A 15,244-nucleotide genomic window follows, 5' to 3' on the forward strand; every position below is an offset into this window, starting at 1 on the left:
AGATGAAATTATTGTTGTTATTATTATTATTATTATTATTATTATTATTATTATTGTTATTGTTTTTGTTTTTGTTGTTGTTGTTATTTGTGTTAATGCTATCACTATGATAATGATGAGGAGTATAACTATGACTTTTCGTATTGTTTTAATTTGTTGTTATTATTGATATAATAATAATAATAATAATAATAATAATAATAATAATAATAATAATTATTATTATTATTATTATTATTATTATTATTATTATTATTATTATTATTATTATTATTATTATTATTATTATTATAATTATGTCTGGAGGGGGTAGCAGTGACACCAGTGGGTGGTGGCTGATGACGCCCAGGATAATACCTAGTGAGTTGGCAGGAGGGGTTAGTGCTGAGCCTGTAATAACTGGGAGTAGGACTGTGGTACTGTGGAGTTAACATTACTCAGCATTTACTCTACTCCTCACTGTTTTATAACATCAAACTCTAAAGTGGAAATATATGCGACAGGAATGATATGATACTGTGATATTCCCTATTGTATATATATAAAAAATATATATATATACATATATATATGTATATATATATATATACTGTATATATTTATAATAATTTCTATTTATAATTCCATGCCAACTTGTTATGAGCTGTTACCGATGAAAGAATGATAATCTTTTTTGTTGTTGTTTAGGGCTACAATAAAACAATGGAAAACTTTGTTGAACAATGAGAATGAGAATCTGAATCAGATACGATTGGCATAGACAAAGGTTAACAGTCTGATAAATAAATCAATCAATAAATAAACAAATACAATAAAATGAAATAGAAAGTTAATATGAAAGGAAAAACACAAAAGCCGAAAATACAAAACAGATATAGTAAAATACATAAGATGTACAGAAAATAGAACATGTGATTCTAAGCACAGGTTAATAATAAATTATTTAAACTAATTGGTGTTCATACAGGGTATACATACAGGGTATACACTGCATACGGGGTACATACATACAGGGTATAAATGACAGACTTTGACAGATTTTAAGAAAACAGCTACAGCGCCGCAAAAAGTGTTTGCCCCCTTCCTGATAACCTCTATTATCGCATTTTTGTCACACTAAATGGTTTGTCACACAAATACTGATATTCAGCAAAGGGAGCCGGAATCAACACTCTAATTGTACTCCAACTTCCATTTGACAGAGGGAGACTTGGCAGACGTCTCTGACATCACTGTGCTCCCTGGTGCTCTCTGCCTCCCACAGCACTGACACTACATGTCTGGACCTGACCTTAAATCCGTCTTACAATGGTACGCACGCACATGCATAGCTCTGTGCAGGAGCAGCCATGCACGGTTACACAAACGCCTGCCATTAAAACATCATCGCCACAATCTTTGGACGATATCATGCAAGGTCTTTTATCAAGTGATGCATCATCGTTCAGTCACCTTCAAATGAAACAATGGGGAGCAATGCAAATACGTTTCAGTCTCATTGCTACATATTTGGTTTGCTTGCCTTTCAGGGGAATCACAATCATGCATATCGTCCATTATTTAGGGAAGGGGTTTCCAACCTTTCCTCCTCAGAGGCCCCCCTAAGTCAAACCTGATTCAATCTGCAACGCCCCTTTTTGCCTGATGATTAGATTTATTACATTTCACTGCATATATGTATGAAAGTATGTATATGTATGTGACAAATGAAAATCTTGAATCTTGAATTTATCAGCAGTTGCTTTTTATTTTCGTCTGAATTGGTTCTAATATGATGGATCAGTAGAAAGCAAGTTTCTTATGGCATGAAATACATTTGAACATGTAGTCGTGCATTTTCTGACAATTTATATTTGAATTAACGGCTTTTGATCCAATATTTGTTTTTTAGGGAGGATATGCCTCAAATCGTCAAAGGCCTCGCGACCGCCCATTTGTGACATCCGCCAACCTCCCGTGGTGGTCTTGCTCCCTAAGTTGGGAATCACTGGTTTAGGTTATTTCACTTCCTGATGTCCCGCTAATGAATCAATGGATTTTGCGTAGTTTGACGTGCCTGACCGTACATTTTGGTCGACCATAATTACAAAAGTGAGTCAATGGCACGTCCACCACACCTAGCGGTGAAGTCAACAACAGGGAAACCGCCAGCACTGGTTCTCTTCGGTCATTGTTCACACACACAGCTTTTCTAGACATTACAGCAACACTTCTGGTCAAAATTAGACACTTCGGGGGTAATCAGTGGATCGTCTAGGTCTTCAAAACCAGTTGCCTAATTCACCCAAAAACGATGAGTCTGATTTTAGCAGCTTTTCTCTTTTGCGATTGGCTGCTCTCGATCCGTGTGCGGGCGCATAAGTCTCTGTCCCTTCACATTCGGTTTCATTTTGGCTGGAGTGTTCCACAAGAGTGGATTTTTTCGTTTTGTTGAAATCCTAAGAGACTGATTCAAAGGTGTTTGAGATGATTGTGATGATAATATTGATGTGTCTCGCTATAACAGCATCTGGATTACCTGTAAGTAATTTTTTTTCTCTATGTTTTGCAAAATATGATTTTTTTTACGGCTGCAAGTAATTTTGGAAATATTTTACTTACTTTATAACTTATTTTATCTTACCTTGTTGAGCTGTGCATTACTTGTTACTGATTTTTATGCTTGAATGTATATATTGTGAGCATAGGATTTACATTCTCACTTTGTATTTATCTTCCCCACTGAGCTGCTGCAACGCCCTAATTTCCCCAACAACAGGTTATAAATAAAGTACGATCTTAATTAAACGTGAGTTCTGACGCGGACACGTCTTGTACTTTGGGCTTCATCCAACAGGTGTCTCCCGGTCCAGAGCAGCGGGGACCGGACCTTCTACCTCAAACAGCTCCTGTGGAGACCCCTAAAGCTGGACCTCAGGTTCTGGTCCAGATCCACCCTGGTCTGCAGCACCAGCAGCCTCCTCCTGGAGCCGCCGCTCAGCTTCCAGTTCCTGAGACGGTTCCTCGGACGGTTCCTCCGTTCCTGCTGCAGCACCAGCCCTGGTTCCACCAAGGAGGAGTCCCACTGATGCTGCCCTTCCAGCCCAGCCTGCAGGGAGCCCCACTGCCCAGCCTGCCCACACAGCACCAGCAGCCTCTGGTAGGCCATACTATTAGAACTAGATTTCTGGAGATAGGATAAGATAAGATAAGATAAGATTAGATAAGATAATATAAGATTAGATAAGATAAGATAAGATAAGATAAGATAAGATAATATAAGATAAGATAAGTTAAGATGAACCTCCAGGGAGCTCAGTTGCCTGGTCAGGCCACACAGCACCAGCGGCCTCTGGTAGAGTAAACTAGGGAGCTAGAAAGACAGAATTATATATACAGTAATATAATAGCTACCCTCTCCAGACTGGATAGACATTAATAGCATGTTCTCACGATAACGAAATTTAAAAAATGAAAAAAAGTGACATTCTTTGTGTTTTCTAATCTCATTGGCTGTGGCAGCACACGATATGAAAACGATTTTGTCATTATATATATACGGGTATTACAGCAATAATTATTACAACCACAGCTGCTGCTACTTTTGTCAGCTTGTGAATTGCTGATATAGAGGTATATTGTATATGGCCATCATTTTCTATGTTTTAGTTCTTTTTTAGGTTTATGGCACATTTTTCTCACTTTTTTAAAATTATTGTCTTGTTCTTTTTATCTTAAAACCTTAATCTTTTGACTACTACTAACTATACTACTAGTACTACAACTACTACAACTACTACTAATAATAATATAAATAATAATAATAATAATAATAGTAATAATAATAATAATAATAATAATAATAATAATAATAATAATCACAATAATAATAATAATAATCACAATAATCAAAATAATCATAATAATCATAATAATCATAATAATCATAACAATCATAATAATCATAATCATATTAATAGCAGCAGCAATAAATTGTTACTCACCTCGAGCATGAATCTCATTTCCATTTCTGTCATGTATGTTGTGATTATGTGTGATTTTCAGATGTTATCTCCTTATGGGTATTTCCCTGTTGTTCCATCACCACAGGGGAATCAACAGGTGAGAGCTGGGTTGTTGATTTTCTTTTCCAACAAGGGCCAGAGATAAATCAAGTGTTTGCTGTCAAATGTGTGTGTGTGTGTGTGTGTGTGTGTGTGTGTGTATGTATATACATAGTATATATATACTTTATAAATCCAACTCAAAACAATAAAATCTGCTTTCTTTACACCTGAGAGTTGTGCAAACAAAACATTATAGCCTTTTCAGACATGTCTTGATGTGATATGTAATGTGATTTACAACCCTGAGAAAGAGTGTATCAACTTGTGGCTGATTTATCTTTAGTGTATGTGATAATATATCATAAACTGCTATGGGCAGGGTATTCAAAATGAAAGAAAAGTTATTTAGGTCATTCAATTATTATTTATGTAAGTTTTTGTACAGACTCAAAATTGTAAAAATGTAGAATCTCTATTCTTTTTAGTTTCAGCAGTACTCGCCGTACACATTTCCAATGGTTTTCCAGGGACCACCTCTCCCTAACCCTGGATTTCCAGTCCCAAACCCACCAAATATTCCAGTCCAGGCAGCTGGAGAAACGCCTCCGGGACACATCGCTCCTGCAACGGCACCTCAACCCAAGGAGCAGAAACCGGTATCTGTCATTTATTCCTTTACATTCATTGCAATTTTGCAGATGCTTTTGTCCAAAGTGACTCTCAGTAAGTACTTTTTGTCAGGAGCGGTTAAACCAACTTTATATCACAGTTGCAGCCAGTGAAACGTTAGAACGTTTTAGAAAAAAGTAGCATGAGTAGAGTTAGAAAATTCTTCTAAAGCAAAGGGGGGAGAGATCTGTATGAGATTGATGGGTGCGGGTCAGTGCGAGTGGGGTCCAGGTATAGAAGAAGAACAATCTTTAATCATCACACCACACTACAACACATGCACGCACACACACGCACATGCTTTGGATGGCGGCTGGTGAAATGAGGCCTCTGCATTTAACCCACCCTGGCTTGTCCTTCCTCCGGGGCCACAGCCAGGAGCAGTGGGCAGCATTCGCGGACGCGCCCGGGGACGAGTGTCCATCGCTGGTCAGACGATGATGAGTGCATGTTTTTGGTGGGGGTCCTTACTGACGTGGAGGAAACAAAAAAAAAACAATGTTAGAAAAGTAGAAGAAATACAAGAATACTAGAATTAAGCAAAATCTTTTTTTTGGTGGTGTTTAACATCTTAATCTAACAAATACAACCCTTGTGAGATTAATAATTTTGTCATCTTAGAAAACATTCCCGGAAAGATCAGGTCAGGAAAAATGCCTGAACATTTCTCCTTGGGGAAACATCAATATATTGCTGTTCTAAGTACAGCTTAAAACCATCTCACGCTTTATTTCCCAGATTTTCTGGCATGGTAAGGTTTTTGCGGTGTGTTTATAACACTTATTTGGTTTCCATCCACAGAACCCTCAAATCCTCTACATGTTTCATCAACCAACGGTAAAAACAGCATCCAAGTTATCAATCAATGTGAACCCATTATATTTGGCTCAACATTTTGTTTTTTCATGATGTTTGTTCTGTCATTCTTCCCCAGGCTTCTCAGCTTGGCGGCCTCAGCTCTGAGGAACTCGAGGTAAAAAGTGCCAAGATCTCAATCTGCTTTTTCAAGTGTTGAACCTGATGGACCCACTGAACTCAGTTACACAGATAGTGGCATTCTAAAAGGATTGTGATGCAGTTTAATGTCCAAAAAAATAATAATTTTAATGTTGATCAGTATGAACTGAACTGAAGTCACATAAAATACAAATGTTCCAATTGTGGCAATTGACTAGAGTTCTTGACCATGTTAAAAAAAAAAAACAATTTAGTTTTATTTCAAATTTGTTCCCCTATGACCTGAATTTATTTAGATTATTTTATTTATTATTTAGATTTCCGGCTCATTAAGAGCCCATTTTCCACTTATTGAGTCATACATTTTTTTATTGCATATTGATTGTCATCATTTTCTCACCACTAATAGTACATGTGATGCCCAACAACTGGTTAAAGCGTCAAATGTTCCGTTTCAGTTTTTGCTTTGTTAGGTCATTTCACATTGGGTCTTTTAGGAAGTCCCCCCAGATACATTAAATCTCTCTGTGTTTCAGATGGCGGCTAAAATAGGAAAAATGGGTTTATTTTTGCCCAGCCTCGAGCCCAATGTGCTTCCTGAAGCAAGACCAGTGTCTCCTGAGGCCCGAGCCTCTGGACCAGCCAACCCCAGTCCCCCGGTCTTCAGTCTCCCGTCCCTCCCGTCCTCCCCAGGCATCCTCCGCCTCAGTCCTGGGATGGCTGGAGCCGTTTGGTCGATCCCTGGACCAGGACCCGAGGCTAAAGAGATCCCTGCGGCGCTGGAGAGCCCTGGGAAGAACCAGAGCGCGGGTCTGGTCCGGAACCATCATCCTGTGGCTTCTGCTGCTCCTCCTTCTTCCTCTCCCCAAATCAGAGCTGCGGTCGCTATTAAAGAGTCCAATAACGACATCAGTTACGGGATAAAGCCATGAAAAGTAGCCCCCTGAATACTGCAAAGGGAAAAATTGACAGAATGTATATAGAACGTACGTTTCCCGAATTCCCCCCACAGATGAATAAAGTGTGTTATCTAATCATACTGTATCTTATAGATGAGGTGTTTATTCATTTTATATTTATTTCCGTGTTTCACTAGACTCATTTCTTTTTATTAACTTTAATAAACTGCTCTCTCTCTCTCAGCAATATGTATGGATGTCTTATGACAATATGTATGGGTCAAAAATGAAAGGACTAGATGATTAAAACAAAACAATCACATTCAATTTACAACAACATATGAACTCATTGACAGTATTGACTAAAAAAATGTCACAACGCCTATAACCAGTCTGGAATTACTTGGAATATTGAGTAAAAATCTGGAATTTTAGATAAATATACTGAATTGACGAAAACATTTTATTCATAGTATTTTTATTGGGCTGGTTTCGGGTCATATAAAACCCAAAACCCACACAGTTAAAATCATAAAAAAATTCACAGCACCTCAGAAAATGTAATATTTTTGTATTAAATGTTGTATTCCATGAGGACAATGATAATATATTAAATTATGAATTAACTGTCAACTGTTGTTAATATTGCATTTTTGACCAATTAACGAATACCTTGGGATTTCGTTGTTATTCTTACTCGTGGTGGTACCAAAAAAAGGCCATTTACTAAGCTTTATTGCAAGTTATTACACCTGAAATGACAAATTATTGCACCCGTGATTAAACCCACTGAACCCAATGAACCATGGGTGATCCATTTTCTATGTACCAAATATATTTAACATAACTTTAATAACTTTTAAAGTGTATCATTGACTGTAAAAATCCCTCAAACCTTTTGAAAGGTTAACAGGGTTACTAACTGGCAAGTAGCTGTATTTAAAAAAAACCCATCATATTCCATTATTCCATTGTGTTTTGCCATGGGGAAAACCATGATGAAACACTTGGGATAATTAATGTACATTTCAAGCCAAAACTCTCTGTAGAGATCTTTCAGATAGATTAAAAAAAGCTGCCAAAGCAGATTTGAAGTTATAAAAGAAAATAACTTGGCTGATAATCAAAACCTGTCAAAAGTTTCAACATCCTTGGTTTTGGAATCAAATAAATAGGAAGCCATTTCCTTCCAGACATCCCAGCCCTCCTCAAGACTCCTTCACAGCTTGTGCAGTGCTAAAACGAAAAGGTAATTCATATCTAAAAAGTTTACTAGTAAACTTGGAAAATATATATTTTTCATTAGCCTAAACTGTTATATTATTATTATTATTATTATTATTATTATTATTGTTATTATTATTATTATTATTATTTGTTAATTAATTAATTAATTAATTTATTTATTTTTATTATTATTTTTATTTTTAATTGGTGAATATGTGTCTAAAAACCGTCTTTAACAGCTTCATCCAAAATGAAATCTCTGCTGTTGGTCGTCTGCATCATTGGGACTGCGATCTGCGCCCCAGTAAGAACAATAACAATCTCAATTTAATCAATTTAATTTAAATATTTTTTTTCCTTCTTATTTTTCATATTTACCTACTACTAATAAAAATGTGTGTACTTGAATATTAAACTGCACTAGAAAAAAAAAAATCCTTTGATTATAAAAAACAAACAAACTGAATCATAGCAGTGCCTGTTCATGTTATTAAGTTCTATCAAAATCTGTTACTTCTCCATATTTTCAATCTCCATCTACAGTCGGACATGTACAAGGAATTTGACTTCGACCATGCCCCAAATCAGGTGAGAGGTCATTGTTTTACTGACCAGTAGATGTTTTTATTCTTTTTTTACATTGAACCAAGTCATAAATCCACACAACCTCATATGACCCTTACCTGCAGTTGTTATCATTACTTGTAGAGACAAGCTTTTAATTCGAAGGAGATGTCCAAACTTTTAACCCCTGCACTTTTATTTTAAATCCCATCTAGTTATTTTCTTTCTGTGTGAGTTTGTCCCCCTGATATGAAGACAGCATTGAATTTATTGCTATGATTTTTGTTTATATTTTAAGGCTGCTCAGGCTGTACCTGCTGGAGCCGCAGTCGATAATCTGGAAGTGGTAAAAGCTGAATTACAGTAATTATTATTTACAAATGCATGAATATTAAAAAAGAACACCCTCCGCTATCATTGTGATCTGCATTGAATTTCTTCCAGCTCCTTCCTGTAGACGCCGACGAAAGGCTTGTTGGAGGACCCGTGAGTTGAAACTAATTCGTATATGCTCAATTGCAGCTCTTACTGTTGTCGAACTTATAAACTGTGTTTATATAAAGGTCCATGGTTTCATCAAGTACAAAATTCCCCAAGCAAATGGCCTGGAGAGCAAAGAGTTTGTAAGTAGAATCTTTCAGTCAATCTCGTTTACAAGGACGCATTTCATAATAAATTGTCCCCTCTATGCATTCATTGTCTTTTCTTTAATTCCATCAGTTCTATCCCTTTGGATTTGACAATCCTGCTGCTGCCGCTGCACCCAATGCACCCTCTGCACCGGCTGCACCCGCTGCACCGGCTGCGCCAGCTGCACCAGCTGCGCCAGCTGCGCCCGTTGCTCCCGTTGCGCCCGTTGCGCCCGTTGCGCCCGTTGCACCTGTTGCACCTGTTGCACCTGTTGTGCCCATTGCGCCTGTTGTGGTAAGAGGCCCCAGTGATTTGCACCGCAATCTATTCAAGGGATTTGGGGTTTTGTTATTGTAATTAATGACTAATGCCTAATATACACCAAAGGACTTTTGCGTCACTTTCTGGAGGATTTTCGCATCCCAGACAAAGATCTGAATATCTTGAGATCTCTTGAGCGATCAAGAGAGATCTATGTCGTCAGGGTCATCGTAAGGGGTTTTGTCACCATCAGTCGTCTGATCCGAGATGATCAGAAACTCTTGTGATCAGTCCCAGACTAGTCTGGAGTACAAATTTGACGAGAGTGTAATCTACAAGTTGCTTGTTAGCTGGTTTTATATGATCTTTTAAGTCTTCTAAGTGTTCTACCTTTCAAAGTTTTTCAAAGTCGCCTTGTCTTTCACCGTCTTCTAAGCCTTCTGTCTTATAAGTCTTGGGTCTCGGCTCCTTCTTTCAAAGTCTTCTCGGTTTTCGACCTCATACATCTTGGCTCCTGTCCTCCTGGCTCCTGTTTGGTAGAATCCTAAAACGTGTGATCCCCAGTGATCACCAGTCCTTGCTAAATCCTAAAGTGTGTGCACCTATGGGATGGGAAAACAATGTCTTCACATGTGTGATGCTGTCTATTGAAAGTATTTTGGACGTCTTTTCATGTATCCGTGACATAAGAGGGTCAAACAGACTGACCGGCAGGATAAGCTTCATGAATACTGGTCGCAAAGTAGTGGAAATTTGGCAAATGAGAGGAACGGCAAAATGTCGCAATACTACATTGGCAACTGCTCTGAGAAAAACAAGTTTTACTCTGTTTGTTCTGCTGAGGTTTGACCACAGCATGTGTCTGTGCTTCCTGCTGACAGTCTTACTTTTAAAACCTCTGTTATTTCAGGCTCACGATGGTGATGAGGATGATGAGGATGATTGAAAATGTGAGTCAGTAATGTTCTTCGCACCCACCCGCACATAGACCCTGCCTTTTTATGACCTACACGTTATTAAAAACAGAAATGTTCTATTTCTCTTTTCTATTCAGGCATCCAGAGCCTTAAGATCGACTGCAGAGTAATGTGACCCCTCTCCCCATCTAACAACATTGCCTTAATCTCTTCAAATCCCCCCCAAAAAATGTTTAAAGCATTGTAAAGAAATATCTTATTTTACATTTTGCTTTAACCCCAAATTACATTTTTTCGCTTCTTTATCCCCGACTTGTATGTCAACTGATTTTCAATAAAATTTAAATACATTTCTGGCTTTGTTTATGCATAATACGTATTATTGCTCTACAACAGATTGCCAAGTTGTCAGTTTTTGAATGAGCATAGTTATTTTTCTATTTTAGACTGTTATTTCCATAGATTATTTATTCATCCCCATCTAATATTCAATCCTAGTAATCTATCGAAATGAATTGGGTTTCACTTCATTACTTATTTTTTCTCAAAATATTTTTTACAACTACATAATAAAAAAAAAGGATCACATGGACACATAATTACAAATGCAGGGAATGCCAAAAACGAATCACCAATGGATTCACATAAAAGTAATTTCACACGACACAATTATATGCCGTTGACTAAAACACTTTTGGAAACGGTGCAGCATCTGCTGCCTTGGCGTTCTTTATTTTAAAATGTTTTTAGGTGCTTAATGCAATTCAGTACGATGCTCAATCAGTAACAATGGACAATTAGTGTCAATTAGCTATTTGTGACTCTATTAGTGATTAAAGGAAGCCATAAGAACTGCAACACTTTTCCACAGGTTTTGGAAGCAGCAGTTATTAAGCCAAAGTTAACAAAATGTCGCCTTCCATAATTTACAAATACAGACCTACTGTATGTCAAACATTATTCACAAAACGGAGTCTATTTCTCATCCCTTGGCAACTACAGTATGCATCTAGGGTTCCCCAAGGTTTAATGCTCGGGTCTCTTTTAGTTAACCTCTATGTGCTCCTGTGCACCCGAATGAGGCAAAATATCTAAACTGCCTACCAGAGTTATGCTGTGTACACCATCGACATAACCCTCTCACCAGTTGGCCATGGACTGAACAAATGAATGCTTGGATGTGTCAAAATACGAGTCCAAATTTGCGCTTCCAATATGAACCAGATTTGTTATCATGCTTACAATGTTTAAATCTAGGCTGAAAAACGTTATATTTTCAGGGAACAGTCGGCATGGTTTGTTTTGCATCCGTAATTGTATTGCAGTGGCAAAAGTAAATCCTTTCAATACAGTATGGTGATAAATCAACTCAACAACTTCACTATAAATTCTGTCATAGATGCCAAGGTACTTCAATTGGAAATCTACAAACAAAAAGAAGTGTATATATATATATATATATATATACTGTATATCATAAATATTGCATTCAGGTAGAGAATATGAGGGAGTTTTCCTCAGGTGGGTAGGGTGCTAGACAATGTAATCCAACAGTCTGCGATTACCCAGAAGGAGCACTTGGCCACTAGTTATTTACTAAAGCTTCAGGCTAGACAGCCGTACTTTTAGACCAGGTAATATTAATGCTCTCTGCTCTGATTGGTTCAGAGATGAAGCCACAGCGTATAAAAGTCCAGATAGCGGACCAACAGTCATCTGCAGCCTCTACAGCATCTCCATCATCTGCATCCTTGAGTCAACGCAGAGGGTGAAATACCTACAAGGTGAATATACCGTAAGTAAATTAAAGTATGGCTGGTTGTACTGGGGTATCCATTTCAAATCACACCTTGTGAAAATGATTTAACTGGGAATTGCATTGCATATTTTCTACACTGTTTATTTGAATGTAAGAAAATCTCTTCATTTCTATGTTTGAAGAAGCTGCAGAATGGAGCGTACCATCCTGTTGCTCTCTCTGGTCAGCGCAGCATCTGCTGCACCGGTAAGTTGGAGAAGACGTTTAATGCACTTTTTTTCCAATGCAAAGGAAATGAAATAATTTTTAGTGGAATACTAGTAATACTGTGTTTCTTTGTGTATTCCTCCATTTATGTGCAGTTCTACCTTAATTACTTGTCTCATTACGGGCGTCCGAGACAGCCTGCTCCCTCTACACAGGTAATCACCCAAAATGTAATTCACTGTTTTATGGGTTTTATATAGGTAGCCTGTTAGAAGTTTTACTTCAGACGTGCTGAAATATATTAGAAATATATTTTCATTTAGTTTTGGTTACTTTTGACAACTAAAATCATACACTTTTAACAAGTACTGTATACCAAAGTAAAGACCAAGCTAGATTAATGGTTCGATATAGTTTAGTGATATTACCAAATGTACTTTCACTACACTTACAGCAGTTACCTGTATACTAAAGCAATGCTCTAATTGCACTAATTCATGCATTGAATTAAATTGACCAAAACACAAAAAGGAAAACACAAATGATATACTAAAAATTTACTTTCACCATGGAAAATCACTGACTTTTTTCCACTTTGGGGTCCCAACAAGCAAAAGCCTGTGGAAGAATGTCAAAGGGCTTTAAAAGATCCACAGGAGAACCTGAAATAACAGGAGAAACCCCCTGAACCCCCTTTGAGGGAACAGGAATTTCCCTTCCAGAAAGGCTGGTTGGGGGTGCAATTAGACGCCAGGGAAAAGAGACCGCTGTAAAATTGAATGTACAGCAAAATCTAATGTTTATTCGGCATAGACGGCATAGACGGTATATACGGCGTATATTGAATTCTTCAGCATAGAAGATCTTTTATTCCCTCTCAGGTGGATAATATCTACCCGGGAGCGCAGCCCCCACCCTGGGTCAGCATGGAAATAGTAGGTCACGCTCCTCTAAATCTATTTATTTCACCAAGTACATTTTCAAATTCAAGGAATTTCTGTATTTCATTTCTGGTCTGAAAATTTGCAAAAATTTGAAAAAACCCCCAAATATACAGTAATTATGATAACTGTCATATGTACATTGTGGTATATGAGGTATCAGTTATGACTATGTTATTACAAATGTTTTAGTCTAGAGTCTTTATATTAATGTCATACTATTATTTGATATGGTAAGCTATTCTATTTTCTTATTTTATCAAGGTTTATGCACCAAGATTCCCAGTAGGGGGCGCTGCAGGTGGATCTAACCCTGCATCGGTGGGCAATGGAAGCCAATGGGTTTCATTTCTTTTATTTGAATTTTTTTACCCACCACTCCCTATCGCTACAATATCCTGAAATGTGCTGCCTTTATTTCTCATTTTAAATCCATTTTCCAATTTCCTCCTCGATCTTTCCTCCACAGCCGCTTCCCTCTCAAGCCTTCCTAAAATATTCCCTCCCCAAGCTGCCGGGAAGGAAGAGTGAGGAAGTTGTGAGTTTTTTTTTACTCTATTTTTTTTTTCCAACTGGTTATAAAAAAACAAAACAAAAAAAAAACAACAAACAAACCATAAATTCTCCTGGGGCATGATGGGATTCATTTTGGAAACCTGGACTCCAAATGATACGACATTAAACTAGCGATTATGTACCATTGATTGCTCTCGACTTGGCACAACCACGATTACATCTTTGTTTTTATTTCACTTTTGACACCTTTGTCTTATTCTCTCTCTTCTCTTTTCAAGTACTACCCTATTGACCTCTCGCAGCAGAGGGTAAGCTATTTCATTTTTTTCCATTTAAATACATGGAAAGGTTGGAGCGTCTCTTAAACAACGCCTTGCTCTTTACTTTGTGACAGCTCTTCCCAGCTGAATATCCTCCTCCAAGCATCCCCCTGCAACCTGCCAATGTGAGGAAAAATGAGATTAATATATATATTTTTTAATTTTTTTTATTTTTTATTTTGTTATTCTTCAAAATGTGTTTTCTTTTCTGAATGTTTGGCCTTTTTTCCTGTGTCCCCCCCCCCCCCCCCCCCCCCCCCAGAATCCCACTTTCGACGCCAATCTTCCCCAGGTCCAGGACCCGTTCCAAGCAGCTCAGCAGGACCAGCGTGCACAGACGCACCAGGTCAAAGTTCAAAACCAAAATGTCCGAATTAAATACAAAGCTTCTACTTAAAGCTCATCTGATTTCCTTTTCCCATTTTTTTCCCCAGATGCCTAATTTCGACACGGGTCGCCATCAGTCCCCGGATCCTTTCCAGACGGCTCAGCAGGACCAGACCCGCCAGGTCCAAACCCAACCTAAATGTTTACACCACAACAGAGATTTAACGTATAATTTAGCCGTATAACTTCAAATATAAATATCCAAAATGAATAGGCCGCTTCAACTCATTTCCTCTGTACTTTGGAAATGTCAAATGCCCAAAACAGAAATTAACTCATCATATATAGACTCGCCTTGAGATAAATAATCAAAACATGATTGTTCTCTCTTTGCAGGTTCCAGGAAGCCCGTAATGTAGAATGAGTGGAAACGGAAAACGAAGAAAGACACTTTTGTCGGCAAACTTCAAATTAAATAAATAATGTGATAGTATGAATTTTCAATGGTATAGAACAAGTGCTACATTGCATAATGTGCATTGGATCCATGTATCATGTTCTGAATATTCTTTTTGTACGTGTTGAATGTCTAACTTAACATTGTTTCTCGTAGTGAAGCAAAATAAAAAAATATTACAAGCAACATTTTTTGGTGACTTTATTCATTTTGACTCAATTCAGTGATAAAAAATAGCTTGAGGAAACGAGTGATGATAATAATAATAATAATAATAATAATAATAATAACAATAATAATAATAATAATAAGAAGAAGAAGAACAATTTTGATTATTAATTTAATTTTATACTTTGAATATAATTATTAAAACTCCTCAATCCTCCTTGATCCTCTGCAGCAGCCATTCCCAAACTTTAGAATGCCACGGCCAAATTTGAAATGCGAAAAGCTTCTGCGGCCCACCCAAACCTTTCATCAAAACTCAATGACGAGATATGATGCGGATCAAAAACAGGTCAAACAAATGAAGAATACACATTATTTC

At 37.4% G+C, this 15,244-nt stretch overlaps 3 protein-coding genes across 5 annotated transcripts; all 3 read left to right on the top strand.

Moving 5' to 3' along the window:
• Nucleotides 1-4,417: 4,417 nt before the first annotated feature.
• LOC307229478 (uncharacterized protein) lies at nucleotides 4,418-6,605 on the top strand (the record flags this gene model as incomplete). Its single annotated transcript, XM_079999477.1, has 5 exons — nucleotides 4,418-4,426; nucleotides 4,532-4,702; nucleotides 5,517-5,552; nucleotides 5,650-5,688; nucleotides 6,209-6,605. 5 exons carry the CDS (start codon nucleotides 4,418-4,420, stop codon nucleotides 6,602-6,604), a joined length of 651 nt encoding a protein of 216 aa, XP_079855603.1. The 3' UTR covers nucleotide 6,605.
• A 1,108-nt stretch (nucleotides 6,606-7,713) lies between these two features.
• scpp7 (secretory calcium-binding phosphoprotein 7) lies at nucleotides 7,714-10,520 on the top strand. The gene is made up of 9 exons (XM_079999730.1): nucleotides 7,714-7,820; nucleotides 8,038-8,102; nucleotides 8,342-8,386; nucleotides 8,661-8,708; nucleotides 8,807-8,848; nucleotides 8,926-8,985; nucleotides 9,083-9,286; nucleotides 10,164-10,203; nucleotides 10,308-10,520. Exons 2-8 carry the CDS (start codon nucleotides 8,049-8,051, stop codon nucleotides 10,197-10,199), a joined length of 489 nt encoding a protein of 162 aa, XP_079855856.1. The 5' UTR covers nucleotides 7,714-7,820; nucleotides 8,038-8,048; the 3' UTR covers nucleotides 10,200-10,203; nucleotides 10,308-10,520.
• A 1,318-nt stretch (nucleotides 10,521-11,838) lies between these two features.
• On the top strand, nucleotides 11,839-14,862 carry scpp5 (secretory calcium-binding phosphoprotein 5). Of its 3 annotated transcripts, none has more exons than XM_079999729.1 (11): nucleotides 11,839-11,965; nucleotides 12,115-12,175; nucleotides 12,292-12,351; nucleotides 13,018-13,071; nucleotides 13,342-13,398; nucleotides 13,547-13,615; nucleotides 13,872-13,901; nucleotides 13,988-14,038; nucleotides 14,176-14,259; nucleotides 14,348-14,422; nucleotides 14,637-14,862. In XM_079999729.1, the coding sequence occupies exons 2-11, from the start codon at nucleotides 12,122-12,124 to the stop codon at nucleotides 14,652-14,654; spliced, it is 552 nt and encodes a 183-aa protein (XP_079855855.1). In that variant the 5' UTR covers nucleotides 11,839-11,965; nucleotides 12,115-12,121; the 3' UTR covers nucleotides 14,655-14,862. The 3 variants fall into 3 exon arrangements, with proteins under 3 accessions (XP_079855855.1, XP_079855853.1, XP_079855854.1); XM_079999727.1 differs by having other exon boundaries at nucleotides 11,898-11,965; nucleotides 12,112-12,175; XM_079999728.1 differs by having other exon boundaries at nucleotides 11,899-11,954; nucleotides 12,112-12,175.
• Nucleotides 14,863-15,244: the final 382 nt, after the last annotated feature.

Source organism: Zeus faber (assembly GCF_960531495.2).
Source record: "Zeus faber genome assembly, chromosome: 4".
NCBI classification, from domain to species: domain Eukaryota; kingdom Metazoa; phylum Chordata; class Actinopteri; order Zeiformes; family Zeidae; genus Zeus; species Zeus faber.

Coding starts and splice junctions, on each gene's coding strand:
- scpp7 (XM_079999730.1), top strand. CDS start 8,049: ATGAAATCTCTGCTGTTGGTCGTCTGCATCATTGGGACTGCGATCTGC. Junction 8,387..8,660: donor TCGACCATGCCCCAAATCAG/GTGAGAGGTCAT, acceptor TTATATTTTAAG/GCTGCTCAGGCTGTACCTGC. Junction 8,986..9,082: donor GCCTGGAGAGCAAAGAGTTT/GTAAGTAGAATC, acceptor TAATTCCATCAG/TTCTATCCCTTTGGATTTGA.
- scpp5 (XM_079999729.1), top strand. CDS start 12,122: ATGGAGCGTACCATCCTGTTGCTCTCTCTGGTCAGCGCAGCATCTGCT. Junction 12,176..12,291: donor GCGCAGCATCTGCTGCACCG/GTAAGTTGGAGA, acceptor ATTTATGTGCAG/TTCTACCTTAATTACTTGTC. Junction 13,399..13,546: donor GTGGATCTAACCCTGCATCG/GTGGGCAATGGA, acceptor TTTCCTCCACAG/CCGCTTCCCTCTCAAGCCTT.